Source organism: Xyrauchen texanus, chromosome 6, assembly GCF_025860055.1.
Source record: "Xyrauchen texanus isolate HMW12.3.18 chromosome 6, RBS_HiC_50CHRs, whole genome shotgun sequence".
In the NCBI taxonomy this organism is placed as follows: domain Eukaryota; kingdom Metazoa; phylum Chordata; class Actinopteri; order Cypriniformes; family Catostomidae; genus Xyrauchen; species Xyrauchen texanus.
In genome coordinates, this window is record NC_068281.1 from 47,683,775 (window position 1) to 47,698,540 (window position 14,766).

The 14,766-nt window shown below is 37.3% G+C and overlaps 1 protein-coding gene across 2 annotated transcripts in view; it reads right to left on the reverse strand.

Annotated features, from left to right (window-relative positions):
* ripk1l (receptor (TNFRSF)-interacting serine-threonine kinase 1, like) overlaps positions 1-14,766 on the reverse strand; it is a 41,003-nt gene that overhangs the window by 21,895 nt on the left and 4,342 nt on the right. The window contains exons 3-9 of one of the 2 annotated variants that reach the window (XM_052127895.1): positions 14,276-14,432; positions 12,028-12,165; positions 11,548-11,779; positions 9,774-9,923; positions 8,606-8,682; positions 7,866-7,941; positions 3,155-3,694 (exon numbers count right to left, since the gene is read on the reverse strand). In XM_052127895.1, the coding sequence (XP_051983855.1) occupies positions 3,155-3,694; positions 7,866-7,941; positions 8,606-8,682; positions 9,774-9,923; positions 11,548-11,779; positions 12,028-12,165; positions 14,276-14,432 (1,370 nt within the window). Of the gene's footprint in view, positions 1-3,154; positions 3,710-7,865; positions 7,942-8,605; positions 8,683-9,773; positions 9,924-11,547; positions 11,780-12,027; positions 12,166-14,275; positions 14,433-14,766 lie in introns of both variants that reach the window. The other variant, XM_052127893.1, reaches the window with a different exon arrangement.

The following is a 14,766-nucleotide window of genomic DNA, read 5'->3' on the forward strand; positions in this document are numbered from 1 at the left end:
CACTAAGTGGTCACCTGGGTTAAATGAAGACACTTCTTAGGCTAATGGAAGTTGCCTATTGGCCAAGTATACGTGCTGATGTATGGAAGTACTGTAAGAATTGCCAAATTTGTCAGAAGTACAAACCATCTCTGTCAAAGCTGTCAGGGCTTTTACAATCAACTCCGGTTGTTGAACCAGGGTTTATGCTTGGTGTGGATCTGATGGGACCCTTTCCTAAGAGCACCAAACAGAACGAACACTTACTAGTGGTGGTCGATTACTGTTCCAAGTGGGTAGAATTATTCCCTTTACGAGTTGCTAAAGCACCACAAATAGCACGGATCTTAGTGGAAGAAGTATTCACAAGATGGGGAACACCAGCTTATCTCGTGTCAGACCGCGGAGCACAGTTCACATCGCATCTCATCAACGTAATCTGTAAACAATGGGGAGTAACTCAAAAGCTAACTACGGCTTACCATCCACAAACAAACCTTACAGAACGAGTCAATCGTACACTTAAAACAATGATGGCTTCATACGTGGAGGATCACCACCGACAATGGGATAGGTGGTTGGCCGAATTTAGATTCGCCATCAACACAGCTTGGCATGAAAGTACTGGGTACACGCCTTCAGAGATTGCATTAGGGCGGAAATTAAAGGGACCTTTGGAAAGAGCTCTTCATCGCCCACCTGATCCGGATAGTCCCACTTATGCGGTAATAGACAGATAGCAAAGCCTGATCCGTTTGATAAAGGAGAATGTGGAACGGGCTCAAACCAAACAAAAACGCTACTACGATCAGAAAAGGAAACATACTAACTTTCAAGTAGGAGATGTAGTTTGGGTCCAAGCTCATCCTCTATCCAAGGCAGATGACGGATTTATGGCTAAATTGTCTGCAAAATGGAAGGGGCCTGCCAAAATTGACAAATGTTTAGGACCTGTGAACTATGTTGTTTCATTTCTTGATGACTCTAAACATGTTGACACTTTTCATGTACAGAACTTAAAACTTTGTCACGGGTATGTCAGGCTTTCTTCTTCAGAGGGGAGAGATATGTAACAGACACCTGTCAGTTACTTAGTTTTTTTTCTAAACTGCCATTACACTCCTCACCACTAGGGGTATTAATGAGACCTATGTGCTTAGATAAAGAGACAGGTGAGCAGTAGAAGAAATTATCATGGCTGACCTCCTTGGTCAAACAAAGTCCTGGTTGGGAAACTTTCTGTTTCATGCTCAACTGTAAGTAAAATATATATGTATATGTTGAAGTTTGATTTACTGGTGAAAGATTATTTTTGTGTTTATTGAATATGGTGGCTTTAATGCAGATAATTAACAGGAGGCGTTTTGTGTTTTGTAGAAGGACTTTTTGATATCTGCTCAATCAATATTTGAGCCAACTTTGTGGTCCTGATTGGGATTTTTCCACATTTGACTACTACTATGAGGTTCATGGTTGGAAATAGCTACATTTGTCAGTTTGATTACCTTATGGACTTCTTTTGACGGGAGAGCTATATGTATGACTGCGGTCAGACCTTGTTGGATTTAATTTACTATCAAACCTCCACATCATTTGTCTCCTTAAAGACAGTTAAAACGTGCATCTGACTTTCATACGTTCACCTTAACTTTCTACAACAGTGAACGTTATAAAGACTAAATTATATATTGCTGGAACTTCAACTCATATACAGAACCATATACATCTTGGTGTGCAGGGTGTTTTTGTAACACTGTTTGAGTATTGTCTCTTTGTTTTGAGTCTATGTTGGTGTTTATATAGTCATAAAAGGTGTTTACATTGCTGTTTTTTATTTACTCATTGGATTAAAACATATGTTGATGCTGATGACCCCCCCCCTTACAAACAGATTATTAATTAGCACATACTCAGAGTAGCACGTGTTGGTTATAGATGCAAAACAATTCGCGTGAGAATGCAAACGTTTCTTGGGAAAATGCAAAACAGTGTGAGAACGTGAACGTTTCTTGTGTAAATGTAAAACAATTAGGGTGAGAATGCAAAAATATTTTGTGAGAATGCAAAACAATTAGCGTGGGAACGCAAATGTTTCTTGTGAGAACGCAAAATGATTAGTGTGAGAATGCAAATGTTTCTTGGTAGAACACAAAACAATTAACGTGAGAACTCAACATTTTTAAGGAGAATTCAAACAATTAGCATGAGAATGCAAACGTTTCTTGGGGAAAACGCAAAACAGCGTGAGAACGTGAAAGTTTCTTGTGTAAATGTAAAACAATTAGGGTGAGAATGCAAAAATATTTTGTGAGAATGCAAAACAATTAGCGTGGGAATGCAAATGTTTCTTGTGAGAACACAAAACAATTAGTGTGAGAATGCAAAAGTTTCTTGTTAGAACTCAAAACAATTAACATGAGAACTCAACATTTTTAAGGAGAATTCAAACAATTAGCGTGAGAATGCAAAAGTTTCTTGTGAGAACGCAAAACAATTAGCATGGGAATGCAAAAGTTTCTTGTGAGAACGCAAAACAATTAGCATGGGAACGCAAAAGTTTTGCCAGGGAACACAAAGTTGCTCAGAGAAATGGAACAGTTCAGTGAAAGAACACTAAAGCATTGACCCAGATAACACATGTACATCACCCAGACATCTATTTGATGTTTGTGTTTACATCTGGAAGACATATTTTTTAGGTTGTTTGCTCATCTGCAATACGTTTCCTCTGGTATGTCTATGACCCTGATCTGGCAGCTGAAATTTTATCTAAGCATAATATCAAAAAAGAGCAGAATTGTCCGTTATTTTAGTGGATTAGTTTTATTAACCTGAGCTGCAGATGTTCGTGCTTCTCATAAGTGCATGTTGATTTCAGACACACTGAAGAAGATCCGTGAAGTCCTGTATTTATCAGCTTTTTTATATTTCGGATGGTTATTTCCTTATAAACCACTCATATATCATTGTGCCAACCACTTGTGTATGCACACACCTTCAAATCAAGTATACTTTGAAAGGCTCGCATTCACCTATACGCAGACGCTGAGCGTTCACGTCAATACTTTGGGCTTAAGTATGAGCAATGATTGTGTTAGCAAGTGACACTAATTATTAAAAGGAAAGAAAACAACAGTTACACATACATGATAATTTCAGAGACTGAGAGATTTACCTGAGTCTGACGGAGGACATATGACAGGTGAGTTAAAACGCAGGCCAGCATTTGAATCCAGCACGAGTGACCCTGGAATTCCACTTTCAGGACAGGACTTGAAACGATCATACGGTGGATACTGATGTTGGACCCTGTTATACTCCGAATGCATCCCTGACAACTGGCTTGCATATTCAGGCCTGTGAACAGCATCAAATGCACCTGCAGCAGCAGAAGCCCTCAGATGCATATCCTCTTCTTGATATGGAAACAGATTGGGCTTAGTCCAGGACGTCACAGAAGAAACGTCTCCAGGCCGTGGCAATGGATTGAAAACGCTGTTTGGCGTTTGGTCCAGCTGATCTATACGACTTCCAAACTTGTGGTAGTTAAACTCTTGTGCCAGTTTCAGCTCTAAGTTCGGAGAACTGGGAGGGGCTGCGTCACTCTCCAGTACAAAAGCTCCAGAAGGACTGAGGTCTTCAATGCTGGCCTCCACTGGCCCAATATCTGAACTCCTTAATGGTGCTGGAGAGTCTCTTGAAGATGGAGAAAAGTCTGCTGACACAACAACTGTCATAAACACATTTAATGAGTCAGTAACACATTTTCAAATTCACATTCAGATTTATTCACAATTAATTATTCATACTAACTTAAAAAACAAACATTGCAGCTAAATCCAACTAGCTTGCTTTGCTTGTTGGTTCTACTTAAAAATCAGAGTAGGGTAAATTCAGGTAAAGTGGGAAAATTTCTGATAATCTCATTGCCATTATTTTAAAATATCAAATGGATCAACCTCCACATAATACCATTTTAAAGAAATGTTCTGGGTTCAGTACAAGTGAAGCTCAATCGACAGCATTTGCAGCACAATATTGATTACAGCAAAAATGTATTTCGACCTGTCCAAATAGTTACAAATACAGAAGAATAGGACTGATAAAGTTTCCCTATCTGTGCACGTTTTTCAACTATCCAATGTAAGTAGGAAATCTCAATGTAGTAGGCTAATCGTGTAAAGTGGTTGAAAAATGCTCATTCCCGGTTTGAAAAACGTCCAATCAAACATTGATTGGAAAACGTCCATTTTTGTTCTGCAGAGACACGAAATTTGGGTTCCAGTGTTACACTTACAATGGATGTGAATCTGTAAACATTATAATACTCACTATTTCAAAAGTATAGCCACAAGAAGTAAACAACATGCATGTTAACATGATTTTAATGTGATAAAATCGCTTAAACTTTTTTGGGTGTAAATTTAAATCGAGTTTTACAACTGCATTGCCATGATGATGTAATGATGGAAACCCTAAAACTACTGTAAAAAACAAACAAAAAAAACCTAAAACTACTGTAAAAAATTAAACTACTGTAAAACAAGCCAAAAACTATTGTAAAGAAAACTAAAACTACTGTAAAACAAGCCAAAAACTATTGTAAAAAAACTAAAACTACTGTAAAACAAGCCAAAAACTACTGTAAAAAAACTAAAACTACTGTAAAACAAGCCAAAAACTATTGTAAAAACAACTAAAACTACTGTAAAACAAGCCAAAAACTACTGTAAAAAAACTAAAACTACTGTAAAACAAGCCAAAAACTATTGTAAAAACAACTAAAACTACTGTAAAACAAGCCAAAAACTACTGTAAAAAAACTAAAACTACAGTAAAACAAGCCAAAAACTATTGTAAAAAAAACTAAAACTACTGTAAAAAAGAAAACTAAAACTACTGTAAAACAAGCCAAAAACTATTGTAAAAACAACTAAAACTACTGTAAAACAAGCCAAAAACTATTGTAAAAAAAACTAAAACTACTGTATTCATGTAAAACAATCGGCCCCCATTCACTACCATTACACAGATTTGTGCTTTTTTCAAATAAAAGGAGGGACGAGTCGAAATACATTTTTTTGGTAAATAATATTATTATGCTACAAATGCTGTCGATTGAGCTTAACTTGTATTGAACCCAGAACATGCATCTTAAAACACTTCAAACTATTTTCTAAGCGTTACTGGCTAAACAAAGTTTCACATAGTCACTGTTTGGGATTGACAACCGTATTTACTTACAGGTGTAAGTATTGATATTCATTTCTGCTGCGTTATAAAATAAAGAATACAATTGAGGCACAAGTTCAACTATAAGATCATAATTAACCGACAGTGAATCTGAATGCTTTTTAACCGCGTGCAGAGCGCAGCTTTTGTGTCGTGTTGCTCGTGCCCGTGAACAGCCGGTGGAAAAGAGCGGCTGAACTTTCGGCTGATACAGCTCATTTCTCCGTCTCCGTGAGTTAACGAAACCCCACATGAAACACACGAGACACGCACAAGCTGTATATGATGAAACTAACAACTTGTTGTTCAGTACGGTTCCGTTCACACAGCACACGTTTGCCGAGAATGCGGTTGTGAGACCTAAAATTTGCGGGTGTGAGTTCTGTTATAGTATGAGGTGGTCACCACCGTAAATAACTGAACTTTGTGTGAACGCAACCGTATTAAACACTGAAAACAGGACTGACAATAGTATGCTGCTGCAGTGTGAACGTACAAAATGTTTTTGTCTTATATATATATACAGGTCCTTCTCAAAAAATTAGCATATTGTGATAAAGGTCATTATTTTCCATAATGTAATGATAAAAATTAAACTTTCATATATTTTAGATTCATTGCACACCAACTGAAATATTTCAGGTCTTTTATTGTTTTAATACTGATGATTTTGGCATACAGCTCATGAAAACCCAAAATTCCTATCTCAAAAAATTAGCATTTCATGAAAAGGGTCTCTAAACGAGCTATTAACCTAATCATCTGAATCAACTAATTAACTCTAAACACCTGCAAAAGATTCCTGAGGCTTATAAAAACTCCCAGCCTGTTTCATTACTCAAAACCGCAATCATGGGTAAGACTGCCGACCTGACTGCTGTCCAGAAGGCCATCATTGACACCCTCAAGCAAGAGGGTAAGACACAGAAAGAAATTTCTGAACAAATAGGTTGTTCCCAGAGTGCTGTATCAAGGCACCTCAGTGGGAAGTCTGTGGGAAGGAAAAAGTGTGGCAAAAAACGCTGCACAACGAGAAGAGGTGACCGGACCCTGAGGAAGATTGTGGAGAAGGACCGATTCCAGACCTTGGGGGACCTGCGGAAGCAGTGGACTGAGTCTGGAGTAGAAACATCCCCACATTCCCCAGGTCAAGCCACTTTTGAACCAGAAACAGCGGCAGAAGCGCCTCACCTGGGCTACAGAGAAGCAGCACTGGACTGTTGCTCAGTGGTCCAAAGTATTTTTTTCGGATGAAAGCAAATTTTGCATGTCATTCGGAAATCAAGGTGCCAGAGTCTGGAGGAAGACTGGGGAGAAGGAAATGCCAAAATGCCTGAAGTCCAGTGTCAAGTACCCACAGTCAGTGATAGTCTGGGGTGCCATGTCAGCTGCTGGTGTTGGTCCACTGTGTTTTATCAAGGGCAGGGTCAATGCAGCTAGCTATCAGGAGATTTTGGAGCACTTCATGCTTCCATCTGCTGAAAAGCTTTATGGAGATGAAGATTTCATTTTTCAGCACGACCTGGCACCTGCTCACAGTGCCAAAACCACTGGTAAATGGTTTACTGACCATGGTATTACTGTGCTCAATTGGCCTGCCAACTCTCCTGACCTGAACCCCATAGAGAATCTGTGGGATATTGTGAAGAGAAAGTTGAGAGACGCAAGACCCAACACTCTGGATGAGCTTAAGGCCGCTATCGAAGCATCCTGGGCCTCCATAACACCTCAGCAGTGCCACAGGCTGATTGCCTCCATGCCACGCCGCATTGAAGCAGTCATTTCTGCAAAAGGATTCCCGACCAAGTATTGAGTGCATAACTGAACATAATTATTTGAAGGTTGACTTTTCTTTGGTATTAAAAACACTTCTTTTATTGGTCGGATGAAATATGCTAATTTTTTGAGATAGGAATTTTGGGTTTTCATGAGCTGTATGCCAAAATCATCAGTATTAAAACAATAAAAGACCTGAAATATTTCAGTTGGTGTGCAATGAATCTAAAATATATGAAAGTTTAATTTTTATCATTACATTATGGAAAATAATGACCTTTATCACAATATGCTAATTTTTTGAGAAGGACCTGTATATTTTTTTTTACCATCTTTTTATTTTCATTCCACTGATTTAATTCTTCCATTTACTGTCTTTCTTCCATGCTGCTGTTTTCTGAATTATGTGTTTTATTATTATTATTATTATTATTATTATTATTATTATAGAGAATGGGTCAGCCTGCCAATCGATATACACTCTGTTAAGAGCAAATTTACATGACAAATAGTTTTAAAGAAATAGTTTGCCTAAAAATAAAAAATCTGTCATCAATCACTCACCCTCATGATGTTCCAAACCCGCGTGACTTTCTTTCTTCCGCGGAACACAAAACGAGATGTTAGGCAAAATGTTAGGGACTGACAGCCTAAATCCACATTTTTGTTTACTTTTTTACAAAATCTACAGCTGACACAGAAAGGTATAGGAACATTTTTGGCATACATTTCCAAGAAAATTATATAGCTTACAGCACCTTTAAGTATCCCACTTTTCTTGTATTCACCCTACAAAGAAGAGCTGCACCGAGATGCATTACTTGCAATCCTTTAAGTTGTAAATTCAAAGACTTCATTAAACAAAGAAAGCAGCATACCTTCAGGACTGTGAGGCTCTGAAGTTGAGAGAGATTTCATCTTTTCTACCAGCTCCTCTGGACCCTCATACAATTTCTGTGTAAAAACATTCATTTACATGCAATAATACAAGTGTTTCAAGTGCCTTATGTCACACTTACAGCCGTCCTGACTGGATCTCTCACTTCATTTTATGTGACTGATTTACTGTATAAAATGAACTTTGTGTACAGTGTATTCCATATCTGTCTTGATCTTGGCATGGAGAGTTCACTTAAAGGGACAGTACACCCATAATGATACAGTAAGTCTCTCAACATTTACTCACCCTTGTGCTGTCTCAAACCCATTTAACTTTCTTCTGACTGACATTTGAGTTACATGGATTACATTTATGCTGCCTTTATGTCCTCTTCAGAGCTTAAAAATCTATTTGGACCCCACTGACTTGCATTGTATAAACAAAAACATATCACATATTCTCAAAATATCTTTGTTTCTGTTCCGCAAAAGAAACAGTCATACGACTTCGAGACAGCATAAGGGTAAATAAGAGTGAATGATGAGAGAATGATTTTTGGTGAACTACCCCTTCAAGTTCAAGTAGGTGTGACTGAAAAGGCTAGTAGAAACATAAGACAGAAACGTACTGCGTGCATGCGCGGAATGCAGACTGGGTTCAACACTTAATAAGCTCATCTTACAGATAAGAAAATAGCACATTGTTTGAGTTGTAAAAAAACAACAACAAAAAACTCACCATCAGACTCTGCAAATCGTCTTCAACATTTGTTTCCAGCTTCTCCTCGTAAAAGGGCAAAAATTTTGCATAGCCATCTGGGGAAAAAATAATGCTTCTTCAAACACTTCAAACTATTTTCTAAGCATTACTGGCAAACTGGAACAACTTTATTGTCACAGTGCGACCCTTAGTTCTGTTCAATACAACATTTCATTGTAAAAGCAATTAATAAAATGCATAATACAATAGTATGATTCATCCAGCCACCGCACCACTCCGACTGATTCTTAAGCCTTTTTGACAAGAGTAGTTCGGTTGTGCTGTAGTTGTTGATTCACAAAAATAAAAACAATTAAATGAAGAGACTTTTGCTTGGAAATCAAATAACACTGGTCGAGCTTCATGTCTTGCTCTGTGGATTTAGTAGCGGGGCTACGACTCTGCTGAATAGTAGTACAGAAAACATTGTCTAGTACAGTTTTCTGTCCGCATCGCCGCAAGAATGCTTGTTTAATTAGAATTTGTATGACTGGTGGGTGAATAAATCTTACTTATCCACTTATCTTGCACATCCACTCAAAATCCGAAAGTGATGCTTGATGCCATGAACGGTCCTAGCTTTCATCTTGCTTCAAAATTTATAGCTAAATGAGGCTATCGATGAGCAGCAGGAAACTAACAAAGATATAACGTTGACTGCAGGCTTACAGAGCCCCCTTGAGGACAAAACTGGAACATGCTACAGTCCTTATAGAAGTTCACACAGACATCAATAGAAAGAAAAAAGTGGCAACCTGACAATGTTTGACTATTTTATTTCACCTACCATATTGGTGTGTGACTATGAAATTCACCAACCAAATAGAAAATATACACACATTTGGCTTACTTTCGGGCCCTGGAAACAAGTGATGCAAACGATTCTAATCAAAGACATTCAAATCGAGTAGCAAAGGAAAAATAAATTCCACGTTGTTCTGATTGGTGTATTTTAAACTGAGCTTCATCTCGTATTTCGTCATAAGGATAAAATATATATGAATCTAAATAATGCAGAATACAGTTTCACAGCTGGTAAGAAATATTTACGGTTGGCAAATTTTCTCAACTCCCTTGTCATTGGCTGGTGTGGAAATAAGTACATTTTGGGTCCTAGAACCAGGATTAAATAGCACTATGAACACACCTTTAAATGTGGGTCGTTCATTAGGCTCATGATCCCAGCATGCCTTCATAAGGTCAATGATTTCTTCAGGTGTGCCCTTTGGGATTTGTTCTTCACTGGGCCGTTCACCCTGACACACGCAAAGACATATTTGTTCTTCACTTCTGGCATCTGTGAAACAGAAAAAACTACTTATTTTCAATCATAAGCCTGATACACGTCAACCCTGCCTGTACAGTGTTCAGAAACATAAACCACCCAGTCAGGCGATAAGAAAAAAGTAGGATCCTCTATATTAGTGGTTCCCAATCCTGTTCCTGGAGGCCCCCCAACACTACACTTTTTGGATATCTCCCTTATCAAACACACCGGATTCAACACATCAGCTGGTTAGAGGAGACTAAAAGACCTGAATTGGGTGTGTCAGAAAAGGGAGATATACAAAATGTGCAGTGTTGGGGGGGTGTTCCTGGCTGTGTGTTGCACCTACAACTCTGCATTTCCTTCTGAAGGATCCTAACACTAGAAATTAGTGGCTGAAGTTTATTTCTAGCAAGATCCCTGATCCCTTAAGTCTGATGTTAATAGTTTGAGCAGTACATTTCAGCATGGACTGTTTTGTGAATAGGTCACAATGTTTTTCAGGTTTTTCCACAGAGGTTATTGAAAGATGGGGGGAGTAAAAAACTATATTGAACACCACAGCAAACCAGCAGCCTGAGGGTGAATGCAGCAAAGCAGTTTTACTCATTCATGATACAAAGAGGGCATTTACACAGAAATTTTAAAAGTGCAAGCATTAATTTTTTTTTTAAGTATGTCAAAGTATGTCTTACAGTGACACCTAGTGGTGTGGGTGCTAGTATTCAGTTACCAATGCCATTGTAGACATTCATTATGCACAGTAAGCCAGTATAAATTTGATCCATAAATGTTATTAAGTAAATAGTATTCAGCTGGTCATGTGATACAAACATGGCTGCCCCCATGAGAACACCCTTTCCATGTAGAATAAAATAGCTTTTATAAGGATACTGATATGACTGAACTCTTCACCTCATATGAGTGGTCATGATTTATGCATATGTTTCAAAATTACCATTCATTTCTTTAGAAGTAAAACTTTTTAAATGAGGAAATAAATGACTTAGTGCACATTTAAAGACACAGCAGCAAAAAATATATCAAAATAAATAAATAAATAAATAAATAAATAAAATTTATAAATAAAGTGGACCTCATGGGTTAAAAAAAGTAATAATAATAAAGTGATAAAAATACCAACTGTGCATATTTTGTGCAAACAAAATCCTTAAAATGAATCAAAGCACACCGGGAAATGCAAACACTGCTTTCTCTTCAAACCAACAATGAGTTCTAGTAAAATATTTAAATAACACAAGCCACTTTGCTTTTGCAGTTTGCACTTTTCTTCAATTATTAAATTTCGCTTTACAAAAATCAACAAAAAACACTTAACCCAAGTTAAATGTAAATCTGTGTTTCATGTCATAAATGAAATGTATTTTAATGATATCACACAGTCATGAACTTTCAACCGTGTCGGCAGACTGTTTGCTATTACTGGTGTGATTTTGTTAACAGTGAGTATTCGTTTCACTTTTGGTGTGCAAGGGCCTTTTGTATGCAATTTGTCTGTACATTATTCCAAACTTTTTGCCACCAGTGTGCGTTTTCTTTGAGAAAAACAAAGAACCGTGTAGCAATAATGAACTATGCCTGAAACAGCCCAGTATCGCTGAGAATACAAAGAAAAACTAAGATTATCACTCACGTTCATATGGCTCGAGACCTGTGAGGATGACCCAAACTACAATGGCGAAGCTGAAGATGTCAGATTTCTCAGTGGAGCGTGTGTGGATGCTATTGAGATGCTCTGGTGCCATGTAGCACAGTGTGCCGGCAGCACGAATACAGGTCTTCTTCCCCAGACGACTCTGTCGGCGAGACTCCTCCTTCGTCAGTTTGCTCCACGTCTCAGATGTGGCCAGGCCGAGGTCAGCGATCTGACTCAAAACAAACAAAATCCAGATCAGATTTCACATGAAAAAAGACAATAGATCTACTGATGTCTCTGTTCGATGGCGTTGCAGCTTAGTTTGCAGGATTATATACTGTACATGTATAAATAATTAAAAATCTAAATGCTAAAAACTGCTGATCTAAATCCTACTCCACATCAAATATGTTCTGATTGATACAGTGTTACACATCTTGTTAACAAGGGTGACTTTTAAGACAATAACTTTGATACTTTTATATGGAAATGCTTGTCCACCAGGATGTTCTCAGGTTTCAGATCTTTGTGAATAACTTGGTTGTCTGTGAGATAAACCATTCCCTCCAAGATCTCCAAAATGATTCTTCCTTTAACCGACACTGGAACGGTCACCTAAGAAATATGGACAGTAAAATATGATTGGAATTTGTTTAGACCTCCAAACATTACTTTTGCAAATAGAAAAGATTAGAATAGAAGAACAGGGAGCCCTGCAACAGATGTCATGGCCTCCACAGAGCCCCCCACTGAACATCGTGTCAGTCTGGGATTACATGAAAAGACAGAAGCAATTAATACAGCCTAAATAAGTAAAATAACTGTGGTGAATTCTCCAAGAAGCTTGGAACATCCTATCTGCCAACAACCAAGGCAAACTGTGTCCAGGTGTATCTAGGAGAATTGGTGCTGTTTTAAAGGCAAAGGTGGTCACATCGAATATTGATTTAGCTTTTCATATTTACTTGACTTTGTATGACATTAAGTGATAAATGAAAACTATTTATGTCATTATTTTTTTAAGACATCCTCACTATGCAACATTTTGCAAGTGCCTAAATCTTATGCACAGTAATGTTTAAGCATTATCTGTTAAAGGGATCATGACATGCCTATTTTATTGTTTTAATATGTTCCTTGAGGTTCACTTATAATTTCTGCTAAAAAAACAGTCATATATTTGTTAAACATGATAATGTTCAAACTTAATTTTGACCCTCTGTCAGAAACGCTCGTTTTTGGTGCGAAAATAAGGTGCATTGCATCTCCTTTAAACTTGCGTGACCCTACATTGTGTTTTGGCTTTGCTATTCGCAATGTATAATATAAATTCCTTTAAACCGACCGATGTCAGTTCATAAGACTCTGTGCTGTCGGTAAAGGGTTAAACTTTTGATGCACTGAGTCATGTGAATAACAACATGGCGCTGATCACAGCAGAGTTTGTCTTTGGGAAAAACGGCAACAAAACTACATCTATTAAAACCTCATTACATTTTTACATTGAAACCTGTTTGAGTCAAAAGATTAGATCCTCTAGATTCATCCAATATGCCATTTTTTTTATCTTAAAGCGATATATCGTGAAACGGCTGGCTGTTAAACACAATGACCACTATAGTGGACAGAGCACTAGCTTTTCATTAGAAATCCTTTATTTACTCTGCATTTTCACATTACGAAAAATGTTTTACTTTCAGAGGCTTTATATGGTGTTAGGATGAAAATAAGGTGCATTTTGAACTGTTCTGAGACAGACAGACAGCACACTGTCATTAACTAAAGTCATTATGTAAATTACTAAATAGGAAGAAAGGGAGCAAGGGAGCATCCTAAAGCTTTTCTTTGCAACTATGAGCATTCACTCCTAATATCCGACCACATTTTTCAGATATGGAACAATGGTAATCAGTGCATAGATTCAGAATTTATAATGTATCATGTATTTATTTGAACATGGTTGACAGTGATTGGACGATGCTTGCCATTTACTATGAATCAGAATTATTTATGCTCATTTCTAATTGGTAAAATGCTTCAGCACTGGATATCACTCGTTTATTTGACAGTGAAAAAAGAAAACATTGAGATTTTGGGAGAGGTGAGAGATTAATTAATTAAGTGATGAGCTGTTTCCACACAAAAGCAGCATATTCAGCACACTGTGGCATCTCCTAAATTGACATTCATTCAAAAATAATGGCCTCTTGTCTCCTTGCCTGTGTACCATAGAATGTCTATGTGAGTGTTGTGTTATCCTATTTTAGGCTAAGCTTGTAGGCTCCCCTATTAGAAGGGTAATGGTGTGAATTCACAATATGGAGGAAATAGAGAACAAGTTGTTTTGGCAGCTTGGTTTCAACAAATACTCTTTTCCAGTGTGGAGGTAGTTTTGAGTTCTGAAACTTACAGTATGTTTTTACAATGACCTCTTGCATGTAAATAGATCAAGGAAAATGCTATTCCTCATATCATGACCCCTTTAAAATCTGTTTAAATGTAAATGTTGAGTGTCATGCAAATAGCATTTATTCTTAACTAGGGCTGTGTTTATTAGTGTGATAATTAAAGAAAAAGTAACATAATGCAATTAATCCTTAATTAATTGATCTGTTCCAGTCACATGAGTTTTCTTATTATTTATGACCATCAGCTGGGGAAAACAATGGCGGTGAATGGAAAAAACATCCCTATTCTAAACATAATTTTGGTGTAAAAGTATTACCGTCTCCACGAGGTTGAGTAGATTGCCTTTAGGAATGAGCTCCATGACTAAAGAATATTCTCCATCGTCCAGAATAATCCCCAGCAGCTTGACTACTCGGTGATGGTTTAACCGGTTCATCAGACTGCCCTCTTCCAGGAGAGATTGCTTCTGTCGCCTGAATAAGAGGTAAAAAAAATAAATAAATGACAATAATAATAATAATAATACAGTCAACATCGTCAAGCTTGATGTACTATGCATTACACATCTAAAAATGATGACACAGTTGTTGTTTATTTACAGTGCTCTTATATATATTTGGACAAAAATTGCAATCAACTTCATACATTAAGTGTGTCAATTTAATTTTAGGGCCAATGTTATTAAGTACCTGCAATAAAGTTATTATCATTCTTTATTTTGAAAATGCAAAATGCTGTATTTATTTTAATATACAAAAAATCATTAATGTAATCAGGCTTTCAGTTCCACTGCATTAAAACCACCTG